The 14283-nt window shown below is 34.5% G+C and overlaps 1 protein-coding gene across 1 annotated transcript in view; it reads left to right on the forward strand.

Moving 5' to 3' along the window:
* Positions 1-14283, forward strand: part of PIK3C2G (phosphatidylinositol-4-phosphate 3-kinase catalytic subunit type 2 gamma) — a 325900-nt gene that overhangs the window by 64503 nt on the left and 247114 nt on the right. Inside the window, exons 9-12 of the mRNA XM_059404484.1 lie at positions 1060-1081; positions 1581-1776; positions 7052-7174; positions 13799-13930. Of these exons, the coding sequence (XP_059260467.1) occupies positions 1060-1081; positions 1581-1776; positions 7052-7174; positions 13799-13930 (473 nt within the window). The remainder of the gene's footprint in view (positions 1-1059; positions 1082-1580; positions 1777-7051; positions 7175-13798; positions 13931-14283) is intronic.

The following is a 14283-nucleotide window of genomic DNA, read 5'->3' on the forward strand; positions in this document are numbered from 1 at the left end:
TAGGATTTAAGGCCTGTTGCCAGGACTGGACGAAGCCTGACAGAGGCTGTGTGAGGACAACAAACGGATGCACACCGAGGGGTCTTTGACCATGACCACAGCTAGCTGTGCCAACCCTCCGGAGAGTCCTTCAGCCAAGGCCGTCAGGAATGAGGGACTACGAGGAGGGCACCAGAGCTTCCATTAACAGCTTATTTCACTTCGTACCGTCTTTTCATTTCCTAAACCCTTTAATCGCTTAAATATTTGTCAAAGATATTCCTGATCTGGCTTAAAAAATAATGTTCTAGCTTTTGTATTTGACTTTACTCATTTAACTTTTGAATCACTACTACACTGGAATATTAAAAAACAATCACGGGGCGCCTGGGTGGCTCAAAGCGTTAAGCCTCTGCCTTCAGCTCAGGTCATGATCCCAGGGTCCTGGAATCGAACCCCGCATCGGGCTCTCTGCTCAGCAGGGAGCCTGCTTCCCATTCCCCCTCTGCCTGCCTTTCTGCCTACTTGTGATTTCTCTGTCAAAAAAAAAAAAAAAATCACAAGTCATGAGCATATTAATGTATGTGCATATTAATGCATACAAAATGTCAGTAATGAGAATTATTCACTGGCCCCATTAAGAAGTCCGACACTGAGGTCCACCCATGGGATAAGGTTAGTCATCCTTATAAGCTTCTTCATTGTAATGTGTCATCTTTCCTGATTTTGATTTCTAAGTTCATAACCTGTACTACCTGGTCCATTGCATCAGTCTTTTCTTGCGTACTCTGTTTTTCCAGGAAAGAGTTTATTGGGAAAACAAAAGCCAGGAAAATTTACCTTAAATTCAGTGGTTAGTCTTTTCATGTGGTTTAGGATAAATTGGTATGCCTTTATCTAGTACATACTTGGAACTATTACCCCTTGTCCTTAGTCATTTTTTTTTTTCATTTTTCTTCCTTTGTGACAAGTCACTTTTATGAATAATCCATAAACCTCTCTTAAATAACTAATAGTAAAAGTTAAATAAAGCTTTGATTTTGAAGAGATTTAGTAAGCATCTTAAATCTTTCATTTCAGGCTTATTTCAGATCCCAGCCAGGTAGTATTACTGTTCTCTTTTCACAGCAGGGCAATGTATATGATTAGTGTTCAGTTAATGGTTAACATCATAGCACAGTAAATGTATTATGATTAATTTTTAGATGGGATTTGTTTGAAGTACTTACAAGTCATGTAGAAAAGCTGTTCATTGTCTGAAATTAATTCTAAAGAAATCATAAACTAAAACAAAAAATATTGCAAATTATAGAATACCAAATTAATAATCCAAAACTCTGATTTATGATTAAAGTCCATGCTTCCAAGATTTCTGGAACAGAAGATATGAAAGCTTATTGATTATCTACACTACTATCAGCTAATTCAGGCTGCATATAGAGGCACAGATGGCTAATTGGCTTCAGTTGGTGGATGGTCATTTTAATTAAATTTTATTTAAAATTTATCATAAGAAATTTCAAAGCTATAATTGGTGGCTTATAGTAAGTATAGTCCTTCAAAGATGACCTGATTTCTATCCTTTTTTTCTGCCCCCTTAGGCTTGATAGAGACAGTGACAAATGAACTATCCAGGTCAATCTACCAGCTTATCAATGCCTATTGCTACAGCTTTTATGCAGATTTCCAGCCTCTAAAGGTACCTGATGAGATTTCCTATGTAAATCCTGGGCTCCATTCCCACCTTAGCTTCACAGTGTATGCAGTTCACAACATTCCAGAGATTTGGGTGCACAGGTAAGTGGTGGTAAGTTTTTCATAAAAAGGTGACTTTTTACTTCCTTTCTAATTGGAGTTTAATTTGTTCTTATTTGCAGGAGCAAATATTCCATAAAAATTTTGAAATTTAATCAGGATAGGTTTATCTTAAAACCGTTTTTAAGAACTTCATTCCCAAATGCACATTCCATTTCCCTCAGTCTTTTACCATTCTTCATATTAAAAAATGCTGCATATTGCCAGTATATCATTAGGGAAACAGAGACTGCTCATTCTATTTAGTGATTGTCCTAATTTTTTTTAACATTTGAGTTTAAATGACTAATGCTAATTAATAGAACTGAGAGAGAGAGAGAGAAAGAGAGAGCACACACAGGAAGTAGTCACTCTGATATCTACGAAGTTATGAGCGGTAGATATTTTGTGAAATTAGTACCTTGATAAAGGGAGAATTAGCCAAGAGTTATTTGAGTTACAATGGAAATTAACCACAAGTATGCATGGAGAAGCATTGCTAGATTTTAGGTTGGCTCTATTATATAGTATTTTTTAAATAACATCATTAGACTAATATTATGACCACTATTTGAAATTCCTTATAGATTAAATCTATAATTTTATAAATTTATAAATGGATTTACTATACCCACTGTATTTTGCACCTCAAAGCAAAGCTGAAACCATTTCAGTAAAAAAGAGAAAAAATTGCTATATGTATTTTTGCAAGTAACTGACCTGTACACATAGTTATAAAGTTAATTGGAAAGAAAAATTTACCTTTGTATGTAAAAAATATTATCTACCTATGTACATATATGTGTATTTCTTTAAATCTGTGGGATGAGGGGTCCTTGGGTGGTTCAGTTGGTCAGGTGTCTGCCTTCTACTCAGGTCATTGTCTCTGGGTCCTGGGATTCAACCCCGTGTCTGGCTGTCACTCAGTAAGGGGTCTGCTTGCCCCTCTCTGCTCCCACCCCCGTTTGTACACGTGTGAGCCCTCTCTCTCTGTCAAATAAATAAATAAAATCTTTAAAAATCAATCAGTCACTTAGTCCACAAGATGAGTGTGTAAAAAACACTATCTACCTACCTACACATAGACATATTTCTTTAACCCATAGGATGATCTTTTATGCCTTTTCTTTATTTTATGAAAATGTAAAGACCTGATGTATAATATCAAAAACTGCTATTCTGATGGTTTCTTACAATATTTAATCATTAGTAAATACTAATTTTAATTAACATGGAAAAGCTGTGTAGCCTGATAAATATGGATAAAACTATATGTGCAAGCCTGCATATATATATATGATGTGGCAGTGTTGTTAATTTTTTTCCATTTTTTTCTATCCTCTGCTTCACTTATTTCTGCTATAATATTTGTGATTTTCTTCCTTCTTTTAACTTTGGACTTTGTTTCATTTTTTCTAGTTCCTTCAGTATATAGTTAGGTTGTTTATTTTTTATACTTATAATAGAGGAATTGATAGCTATCAACTTCTTTCTTAGTACTGTTTTTGCTGCATCTCAAGTTTTGTTATGGTGTGTGTTCATTTTCATTTGTATCAATATATTTTCTAATTTCCCATTTAATTTCTTGTTTGACCCAGTGATTGTTCAAAAGTGTTCATTTCTATAAATTTGTTAATTTTCCCGTTTTCTTTCTGCTATTGATTTCTAGTTTTATCCTATTGAGGTCAGAAAATACATATGGTTTGATCTCAGTCTTTTCAGATTTGTTAAGACTTGTTTTGTGACCTAACACATGATCTATGCTAGAGAATGTTCCGTGTGTTCTAGAGAAGAATGTGTATTCTCCTGCTATTGGATGGGATGTTCTGTATTTATCTGTTAGGTTCTTTCTTGTTGTTGTATTCATTATGAAAAGTGGGCTGTTGAAATCTACTACTATTGTGTTGCTATTTCTTCCTTCAGTTCTGTCAATGTTTGCTTAATATTTTTGCTCCAATTTGGGGTGCCATATGTATTTACAATTGTATCCTCTTGACAAATTCACCCTTTTTATCATTATATAATGTCCATCTTTATCCCTTGTGATTTTTTTTGACTTAAGGTCTGTCATGTCTTAAGTATGTAAGGCAAGCCCTACTGTCTTTTGATTGGCATTTGCATGGAACATCTTCTTCTGTCCTTTCACTTTCAGCCTATATGTGTCCTTTAATCTAAAGTGAGTCTCTTAAAGGCAGCATATAATTGGAACTTGTTTTTTTATCCATTCAGCTATGCTATACCTTTTGATTCTGGAGTTTAATACATTTGCATTTAAGGTAACTAATGATAGGAAAGGACTTAACTATTGCCATTTCTTCCACTGTTTTCTATTCTTTTCCTCTCTTGCTGTCTTCTTTTGCATTTTTTTTTGATTATTTGTAATGACACACTTTTTAAAATTTTATTTTTTTTTCTCTAAAGATTTTATTTATTTATTTGACAGAGAGAGATCACAAGTAGGCAGAGAAGCAGACAGAGAGAGAAAGGAGGAAGTAGACTCTCTGCAGAGCAGAAAGCCCAACTTGGGGCTCGATCGCAGGACCCCAGGATCATGACCTGAGCCGAAGGCAGAGATTTTAACCCACTGAACCACCCAGCCGTGCCTGTAATGACACATTTTGATTCCTTTATTTTCTTTTGTGTATCTTCTATAGGTAGTCATTTTCTTTGTGATGACCGTAGGCCTTATGTAAAGCATCTTATATTTTTAAAACAGTCTTTGTTAAGCAGATAACAACTTCAGACACTTAAAAAAAACTCTATTCTTTTTTCTCCCCTTACCACACTTTGTTATTGATATCACAGATTGCATCATTTTGTTTTACATATTTTTATAATTATAGCTCTTTAATACTTTGCCCTTTACTTTCTATACCACAGTTAAGAGTGGTTCATGCACCATTACTAAAGTATTTTACTGTATTCTGTATTTGTCTACATATTTACCTTGACCAGTGCCCTTTGTACTTTTATATGCTTTTGTGCTTCTCTCTAGCTAGCATCTTTTTATTTCAACTTTGAAGACCACTGTTAGCCGTTCTTGTAAGTCAGGTCTCGTGGTGATGAAATTCCTCAGGTTTTGTTTCTCTGGGAAAGTATTTCTTTGTCCTTTATTTTTGAAGGACACTTTTGCCAGAGCAAATATTCTTGACTAGCAGTTTTGTCTTTTAGAACTTTGAATATATCATCCCACTCCCTTCTGGCCTGTAAGGGTTCTTTCTGCTTAGCAATCTGCTGATGAACTTATGGGGTCTCTCTTTTATGTGGTGGATCACTTTCTTCTAGCTGCTTTAAAAATTCTATGTCTTTGACTTTTGCTAATTTGATTATAATATGTTTTAGTGTGCTCATCTTTGGGCTTATCTTAGGTTGGTTTGTGGAGCTTGGATCTGGGTGTCCCATTTCCTTACATACAATTAAGAATTTCCCATCTATTATTTCTTTAGATAAGCTTTCTACCTCTTTTTCTTCTCCTCCTGGGACTCACAAAATGTGTGTATTTGTCTGGTGGATGGTGTCCCGGAAGTCCCCTAAGCTTTCTTTGCTCTTCTTAATTCTTCCTTTTTTTGTTCCTTTGATTGGATAACTTCAAATGACCTGTCTTTGAGTTCACTGATTCTTTCTTCTGCTTGATCAGGTCTACTCTTGAACCTTTATAAAATTTTTTTTTAATGCAGTTATATGCTTCAGTTCCAAAATTTCTGTGTGATTCTTTTTAATATTTTTTGTCTCTTTGTTTATAATCTCATTTTATTCATGCATCATTTTCCTGGTTTGTTGAGCATTTTTATGATAATTATTTTGAATTCTTTGTCAGGTAATTCATATGCCTTGATTTATTTAACATTGGCTTCCGGAGATTTATTTTATTGTTTTTGTTGAGCCATATTTCACTCTTTCTTTGTATCCCTAGTTACTTTGTACTGGAGTCTGTGCATTTGAAAAAAATATAAGGATCATTGGTTTCATACAGAGAAAGAATGTCACCAGTCAGCATAACTAGAAACTCTGGGGCCTTTCAAAACTTTTCTCTTCTCTGGATTTGTGTGTGTAAATTCCTGATTAGAGAGGTTTTGCTTCTTACTTCAGGAGCTCATAATTTCTTATTCCCCCTCATATCTGTCTATGGCTCTTCAAGTTTGTTGGTGCTACTGTAAGCTCACCAGCTGTTTTTGTTCGTTGATTATTTTAGGATTTTATCAATTTATTTGAGAGAGAGAGAGAGAGCATGGGCAAGGGAGGGGCAGAGGGAGAAGCAGACTCCCCACTGAACAGGGAGCCTGATGGGGGATCATGACCTGAGCTGAAGGCAGACTTAACCGACTTAACATTGAGCTTAACTGACTGAGCCAGCTGGGAGCCCTACCCCCCACTGTTTTTGGTTCTCAGCTGTTCCCTGGTAGCCTGAGTATGCCAGGTCCCATCCATGCTATGAATTAGGTAAGACAGAAACTAGTCCTTCAGGCTGCCACCCCAAAAGCTAGAACATTGGACACATACTCTGACTCTTTTACTCCCCAAGTAAAAGCCAGAAGTTGAACACTTTTTCCTGTTCATTGTGCACTGAGATGGGAAATTTTCTTCCTGTTCATTTTGCACTGAGAATCCAGAAGTTGGGTTTTTTTTGTTGCTGTTGTTCATTTGCACTGAATTAAGGATTTTTTTTTCCTATTCATTTTGCACTGAGATAGCACAGTGGCAAGTGAATTTGTTCTAGTTCAAACTATTGGTTTTGTTCTCGGAGGCCCCCATTGGCAACCATTCCATTCAGCATTTATATTTAGGCAGGGCTAGCTTCTGTCCTTTTAGTCCCTTGGATAACCTTTTGAAAAGTCTGAATACTAGACATATGTTCCAGTCTTCTCTTTCCCACCCAGGGAAAAGCTAGGAGTTGGGAGTTTTCTCCTAATCATACTGCTCTCTGTCAGGGAAGGAGTTCTGGAAAAGGAGTGCCACAAATTCTCCTGCTGATTTCTATGTGGCTCGTTTGCACTTGCCTGGAGTGCAAGAGTTTCTTGTTTCTGAATTCCTCACAAAGGGAATTGATCTGTGTATGGTTGAATTGTGCTTCCATGGTGGAAGGAGAGTCTGGGGCTTTCTGCTGTACCATCTTGCAGATGTCACCCAACATAAATTTTTAAAGTAATTTTTAAAGCATACTTTATATAAGCAAATAAAACTTTATCATTAGACTTTTAACTGTAAAAATAATTGACCCATATAGAAAACTAGTCTCTTTATAGCTTTCAGCTTATTGAATCAATTTTTTTTTTTTAAGTTATAAAGCATTTTCTTTTTCCTGTTGGCTTACTTATGCTGGAAAGAAGTTGTGCCAAGTGAGAAGCTACAGAAATATTCCAGTCAAAAAATTGTTTTTTCTCCTGGTCAACTGGAATGAAACGTAAGTTTAATCTTTATTTTGGCAATATCATTTTTCTAATAAAGATCAAGGATTCCTTTTTTCTCCTTTTTTTTTTATAAAGTGGAAGGTGTGATTTTTTTTTTTAATATTGCCAGTTGGTTTGATTCAGTGATGTGATAAATATGCTCATACTAATAGATAACTGACCATATAGTTCAATAGATTAAAAGTCCATTTAGAAATCTAGACCAGCGTCCAATCCACATTATCAAACTGATCAAAAAGGGGAATTGAAAAAAAAGAATACTTAATCATTCACATACTGTGGATATAAGAGATATAAGAGATACCCTCTATTTGGGGTTGAGAGAAGTAGATTCTAGGTATAACAAGGAAGAAAAAATTGCCCAATAATATGTAATCTCCACCTTCCCATTAAAGCCAATTATAAATTTATTTAAACAGCCAAGTTTTTTTATAATAATTATCTATGCATGTATGATTTACCATCTGATTTTGGCTGATTGGTTCCTACTTTCTCATTTTATAGAGATTTATTAAATCAAAAAGAAAAAAGTACCTTCTTGACACAGTTCATTCCTTCTTGCTCTCCTCTGTCTCCCTCCTCAAGTCCTTACTTTACTCAGAATCTCAGGGTGTTCATAGACCCCATCTATGGCTATTTCATGATTACTTACACTTTTCCTTGCTGTTCCTATGACACTACTCCACTAGCTTTCAGTAATTTCTGTGGGGTCACCAGTGCTGCACTGATAACCGGTTTTCTTCCCACCTCAAATAGAAGAAAACTAATTTACGTCTCATCAGCACTTTACCAGATCTGGCTTTCTTGGAAGATGATTTGACTCCCCAATATTGGGCTTTTTCACTGGGAAATATGTGCTAAAATTTCTGGGACTCAGGATGGTGTCAGATGGCAGCACTTATCCTAATCTTAATGTTACCACAATCAATGACATGTGGCCTTCAATTTTTATATACTCCATGGTTCCTTCTATACAAAAGCAATTCCTCCTTCCACTAGGACTATGACAACATTTATTTTCCCTTCCTTAATGTTCTTAATTCCTTATATGTTCTTAATTCCTTTGACCAAAGGAATTAATTCCTTATATGTTATTAATTCCTTATATGTTATCTTAATTCCTTATATGTTCTTTAATTCCTTTGACCAAAGACCTGATCTTCAATTACAAAACCCTCTTCTATTGCACAGAATGAGTTCTGCTTGTAAAATTCATAAGTGGTTCCCCAATTCTCATAAGCTAAAATACAAATCCTGTGGTTTGGCCCCTATCCTACACCTTATCTCTGAAGTTAGCCCCACTCCATGGCCCTGCACGCAGTCATTCTGTATCTGATCTGTTTACCCTAACTGTAAACTGAGAGATCATGCCTCTGCTAAGGGTCCTCCATCTGTCAAGAGCACAGTGGCTTTACTGCCCATCGTGGGACCACCTAATTATCTTTCAAAGTACTCTTACACTTTCTCTGCAAACTCTTTTTTGTAACATTAGAAATAATTGGCCACTTCTCTTTTATTGGTTGATGTGAATATCAGTCTATTCTCTTATGGTCCCTTACTGAATTTGTTTGCTTATATTTCTGTTTGCTTTTGCCAAATGACACAAAGATCTTTTGTTTTTGTTTTTGTCATTTTATTTTCTTTTAAAAAATTTTCATTCTGGCCATAGCAGCATTAGTAGTATCTGGTAGAGTAAGAATTCAATATGTGTTCTTGAGCAAATGAATAAATTTCATGTAATAAGTGATCTTTTAAAAATGTTATTAATCAGCTCAATGACTAAAATTATTCTTTTAGCTTAATTACAACTTAGCTATTTAAAAAAATCAGACTAATTTTCAACTGATATGTGCTATCATTTAATTCAAGAAAAAACCTACTAAATCTAAAGTTGGTTTTTAAAAAATCTCCACACCCAAAAAAATGTCTAAATAAATCAAAAGTCATTAGTGTTCTTGGATAACTATACTATTTTTAATAGTCTAATAGTTTAATAACTACATTAATATTTTTCTTCTCCTTCAGGTCTGTACATGTGTATCTTTACTGTGAACTTTTTACTTCCCCCAGTAGAGTTAGTGAACTCAACCTAGAATTATTTTAATTTTATCTCATTTCCATTAGAAAGAGTTATTTACTATTTTTCTAGGAGACTGTAGTATTCTTTATGTATATTTTATTAACATATATCTATTACACTATAATTGATTATACATTTCATTACTAGAGTCTACACTTAAGGATTGAAATTTTGTTGTTTAATAATATATGACAGAGATTTTGACTACATATTTCAATCATCATAATATGCCCCAAATATATTATCTCATCTTAACAACAAAAATATGAAACAGGTATTGTCATCCTTTTTTAAAGATCAGAATATTGAGGCTTCTGAAGCTTAATTAACTTTCCCTAGGTCCCACAACACGTAAATGACAGAACTAGTGCTCAGACCTACTCTCACTCCAAAGCTGATGTTTTTACTGTGATTTCTATACTATTTCTTAAAACATATAAAATCCTTGGCAGAGTATTTATATTCTATAAGTAGTTCTTGCATCTTAACTTTAAAAAAAAAAAATCTACTCCATTCTCTTATCAGCAGCCACCCCATTTTTATCCTCTGAGTTAGGGCAAAATCCTTCCAGAGAGTTGTATATTCTCACTTTCTTCAGTTGTTTTTGTTGTTGTTGTTCCTGTGCTCTAAAATATGCTCAAATTAGGCTTTCATCACCTCTGCTTCACTGAAGTTGCCCATTAGAGTCACTAGTGACCTGCGCAGTTAAATCTAATGTTGGTTTCTCAGTTCATCTTGCATGATCTATTTGGAGCATTTGGCACTCTTGATTTTACCCTCTATCTTGAAATATGCTCTCCACTTAGCTGCCATATTCTTTTTGCTTTCCTTCTCCTGTACTGGACATTCCTTCTCTATTTTCTTTTTTTCCCTGAGACTGATCATGGTCTTAGCACTTACACCTCTTTTCTCTTGTATTTACTTTGCTCCTTTAACTTTCTCTTATCGTCACATGGCTTTAAATGCCATCTATATGCCAGCTTCTCCAAAAAATTATATCACCAACCCAGGCATCAGTCACAAACTCCACACTTATGCATTCAACATGTCTAAAACAATACATGTCTAAAACAATGTAACTTTACATTCCAAGCTTGTTTCCATGGATAACCACCCTGGACGATCCTTTTCCGTTCCAGTTGTTCAAGGCGCGTATTTATGGTGAATAACCTCTTAGGTTCCATGTCCAGTAAATCCTATAGGCTCTCCCTTCAAAATATTTCCAGACTATTACTTCTTATCACTTTCATTAGTCTAGTCCCCCATTCTCTCTCCCCTAAATTACCATAGTTGCTATATAATGGTCTCCCTTCTTCTCTTGTACCTCTATAGTCCTTCTCACACAGTGGCTAAAGTGACTTCTTTTAAAATGTAAGTCAGGCTGTGTTATTATTGTGTTTAAAAATCCTGAAATGGTTCCCTGTTTCACATTACAGAAATCCTTATAATGGTTTATTGCTATACATCAGTATTAAAAGGAAAGTTCTAAACATATGAATTAAATCTCCCATTTTCACTATGAAAAACTCACTCTGATCTTAGGAAAACTATCTCATATAGAAAAAGAAAACATTTTAGAAAAATTTTAATGTTTATTCATTTTTCAACTGCAAAGTAAGGCAAATATATGGTTAAAACTTGAGGTCTATGCCAGCTGCTTGCATAAAAAGAAGCAATTCAATTCACTTATTGATTTGTCCCTTAAGTATTTTCCTTCCTTTTTTTTTTGGTCTAAAAGTTCATTCCTTTGATTTTTTGATACCTATGTAAAAGTTAAAAAAAAAAAAAAGATTTTCCAGCGAGTGTGAGATTATTCTGGCTTTAAAAACCCGTATGTGTTCAAGAAATTAATTAATAACTATTTAGAAAGCCTGTCTTCCTACCCTAGAAGAATTTATTTTTATTAATAAAAATGACAAAATGGAGATTGACAGTAACTATTCACTGTAACTTATTAAATTTTTTTCATTCTTGATATGAAAGCTCACTAATGAGTGAAGTTATACTTGAAGAAACCAGACTCAATGAGAAAAAGAACACTCTAGATTATGTGAGGAATAAAGTGAAATCATAGCTTCTATTCTAGCACAGAAATATGAAAACCAAATAGAAAATCAATTACAAGTAAAGGAGAGAACATTCAAGAAATTATTATGCATTCCACAAGATCATCAACATCTTATGTTGAGTTTCAGAGCTTATTCCTGGCTGAGAAGTATGTCTACATTATCTTCAGTGGATGTTTTGAGTATGAAACAATATGAAGGAAAAGAAAAACTTTTAAATATCTAAATGTAAAACAAATTAATTTTTTAATAGTCTAAACTTTGCTAATCTTGAAAAAATAGATTTTCTTTATCATAGTCTTCTCTTTCTTTCCCTTCCCTACTTTTAACTAGAATTAAATTTCATCTGTCTACAATGGCTAATATAAATTACTACATTATTGATTGAATAGTGAATGTATTGTTGATGTGTTGCCACCATTTTCCACCTATTGTCTTATACAGTGTTTGATCCATTATGTTGATAAGGAAAAAATGAGGCTTACTTGTCATAGGGCCAATATCTGAATGTAAACATACCCAGATCCAAACTTCTGACTTGTCCTCTCTGCACAGCTTACATATTGACATTACAGAGTTATTATCAACCAATTATATCTTGCCTTAAACTGCACATATTACCCCAACCCAATTTCCTCCTCATTTTATACTTCTGTATCAGTTAAAGTTATCTACTATAACATAATCTAGAAGGCTAGAATTCATCTTTAATTTTTCATTGTGCTATTCTACTAATACGCTGTTAGTCAAATATTAGTTATTCATTTTACCTCTAAAATAGGCCTTCTGTCTTCCCTCTTGTTAGCTGCTTTATTGCCCCCTTGGATCTGGGGCTCTTTATCACAGGGAAGAGCATATTGAGGAAATGGGTGCGTACTTCCTCAAAATCAGTATGGTCACTAGACTGAATTGATGCCTCATTATTTCTTAGGCTGGATACTGCCCAACCACTAAAAGAGGGTCACAAATGTCTTATTTGACACCTTATGTAAGGACTTCTCTCTGATATCCAGATCAGACAGCCAACTCCTACTATGAGAAAATTACCTGAGGCCTCAGTCTGCACCTTCCAGTTGCACATTGGCTTTGTTCATCATCAGTCCTGCACTAATTACTTACTGCTTAAATAATTTGATGTCAAAATTCAACTGGGAATCACAAGGCCAGTGGATTCTGTTATACTCCCCATACCTAATACCATCAGATATACAATATAAGCTGTCCCATTTGCTCTTCCAGTCACTTTCTTTCTTTTTCCCATCCCTTGATGAATCAGTTCCCATAAGTTCACTTATCTGCTAACCTCTGTTCAATTTTTCCATTTCTTCCTTGCATTTTCATCTTCTAGCAAACATATTGTCCCATATATGCTTCTTTGTGTGTTTGATTTCCTTGTCTCATAAATAGATCTCTCCTAAATGCTATACATGTCTTGATATTCTTATAATAGAATCTGATCATTTCTTATAACTGAGATGATTCCAAAAAGGAAAGAAAGGTACCTTCTCCCTTCCCTCCATTAGAGACCTCAGATCACACTCGCAACTTTCTGTCAAAGCTTTTTCTTTTGTCACCCAGGTGTATCCCTCCTAGTCTTTATAGTATCATTTGTAACCTTCTAGACATTCTCTTTTATATATTGATGGATTCAGTATCTAAATTCAAATTTTTCTCACCATGAACCATCCTGTGTTTATCCTTGGCCACTTTTTTTTTTGCCCAATATCTACAGTCCATCCAGGGTCTGTATTTGGAATTCCTTCACCTTGACCTATCCAGAATTGGTATGTCCATTACATTTTAGCAATCATCGCCCCATGCCTAGGGATTTCATCATTACCCAGAATGGTTCACATTTAAAATAGTAAACAGCTCTCTATACTTTTAGCTGTCTTTTTCAAATATTCCCATTTGCCATTAAGGAAAAGCTCAAATTCCCTTGCCTGGCCTACAGAGTTCTTAAGCATTCTGGCAACTACCTACCTTTTTAATAGCATGCTCTGTAAATTCCCAAATGAACTTGACCACATCCCTCGTTCTATGCATAAATGACCTTATCTATGTACTTTTCTCTTCTTGAAGTATTCTTTTCTGAATCTCCATCTAATTATAGCCAACTTACTCTCTAAGACACATTTCAAGTTATTTCCTTCCTTCCCCCATTCACTAAGACGATGTTAGTCATTCTTTCCTCTGTGTTTACAAAGAGTAAATTCATAAGTCATTATAAATTTTAAAAATAAGCTTACATGTCAAAATTATAATTAAAGCAATCCCCATTGATTGAATAACCAATCTCATTACTCTATGTATTTTTGCCATATTTCTGTTTTTATAAGATCAAACACAAAAGTTCAAAAGGATCCCTCAATTCAAAAAGTTGGTTATATCACATACCATTATATTAAAAAAAATCTATGAAAATATCATGGTAACTGGGTAGATAATCTACTTTTTTCCTTTATTTTAAGGATCAATTTTCCTCTTGAAATAAAGTCACTTCCAAGGGAATCCATGCTCACTATAAGATTGTTTGGGATTGTCTGTGCAACAAGTAATGCCAATTTATTGGCTTGGACTTGTCTTCCATTGTTTCCAAAAGAGTAAGTATATCATTCGTTCTTAATAAAGCTCTCATATCAATAAAAACCTCCTTGGAATTGACTATTTTGCAGTATATGGAATAATGAAAAAAAGAAGAAGGCATTTTGTTCCAAAACTGAGGTAGATCAATATAAATCATGACTATTTAAAGTGGAACTGAAAAGCAAAAATGTAGAAATGGCTTTAGAAAGAGACCTCATGCTCAACTTGTCAACTGGGTCATTTATAATAAAAAAATATTGGCATGACCAATTTCAATTGCTTTTCCTTCTCTGACCAGCCAGTTTCTCTGGCATTAGTAATTCAGAATGACTTAGATCAATACTGTCATTTAGAAACAATGTGAGTCATG

The sequence above is a fragment of the Mustela nigripes genome, chromosome 6, assembly GCF_022355385.1.
Source record: "Mustela nigripes isolate SB6536 chromosome 6, MUSNIG.SB6536, whole genome shotgun sequence".
NCBI classification, from domain to species: domain Eukaryota; kingdom Metazoa; phylum Chordata; class Mammalia; order Carnivora; family Mustelidae; genus Mustela; species Mustela nigripes.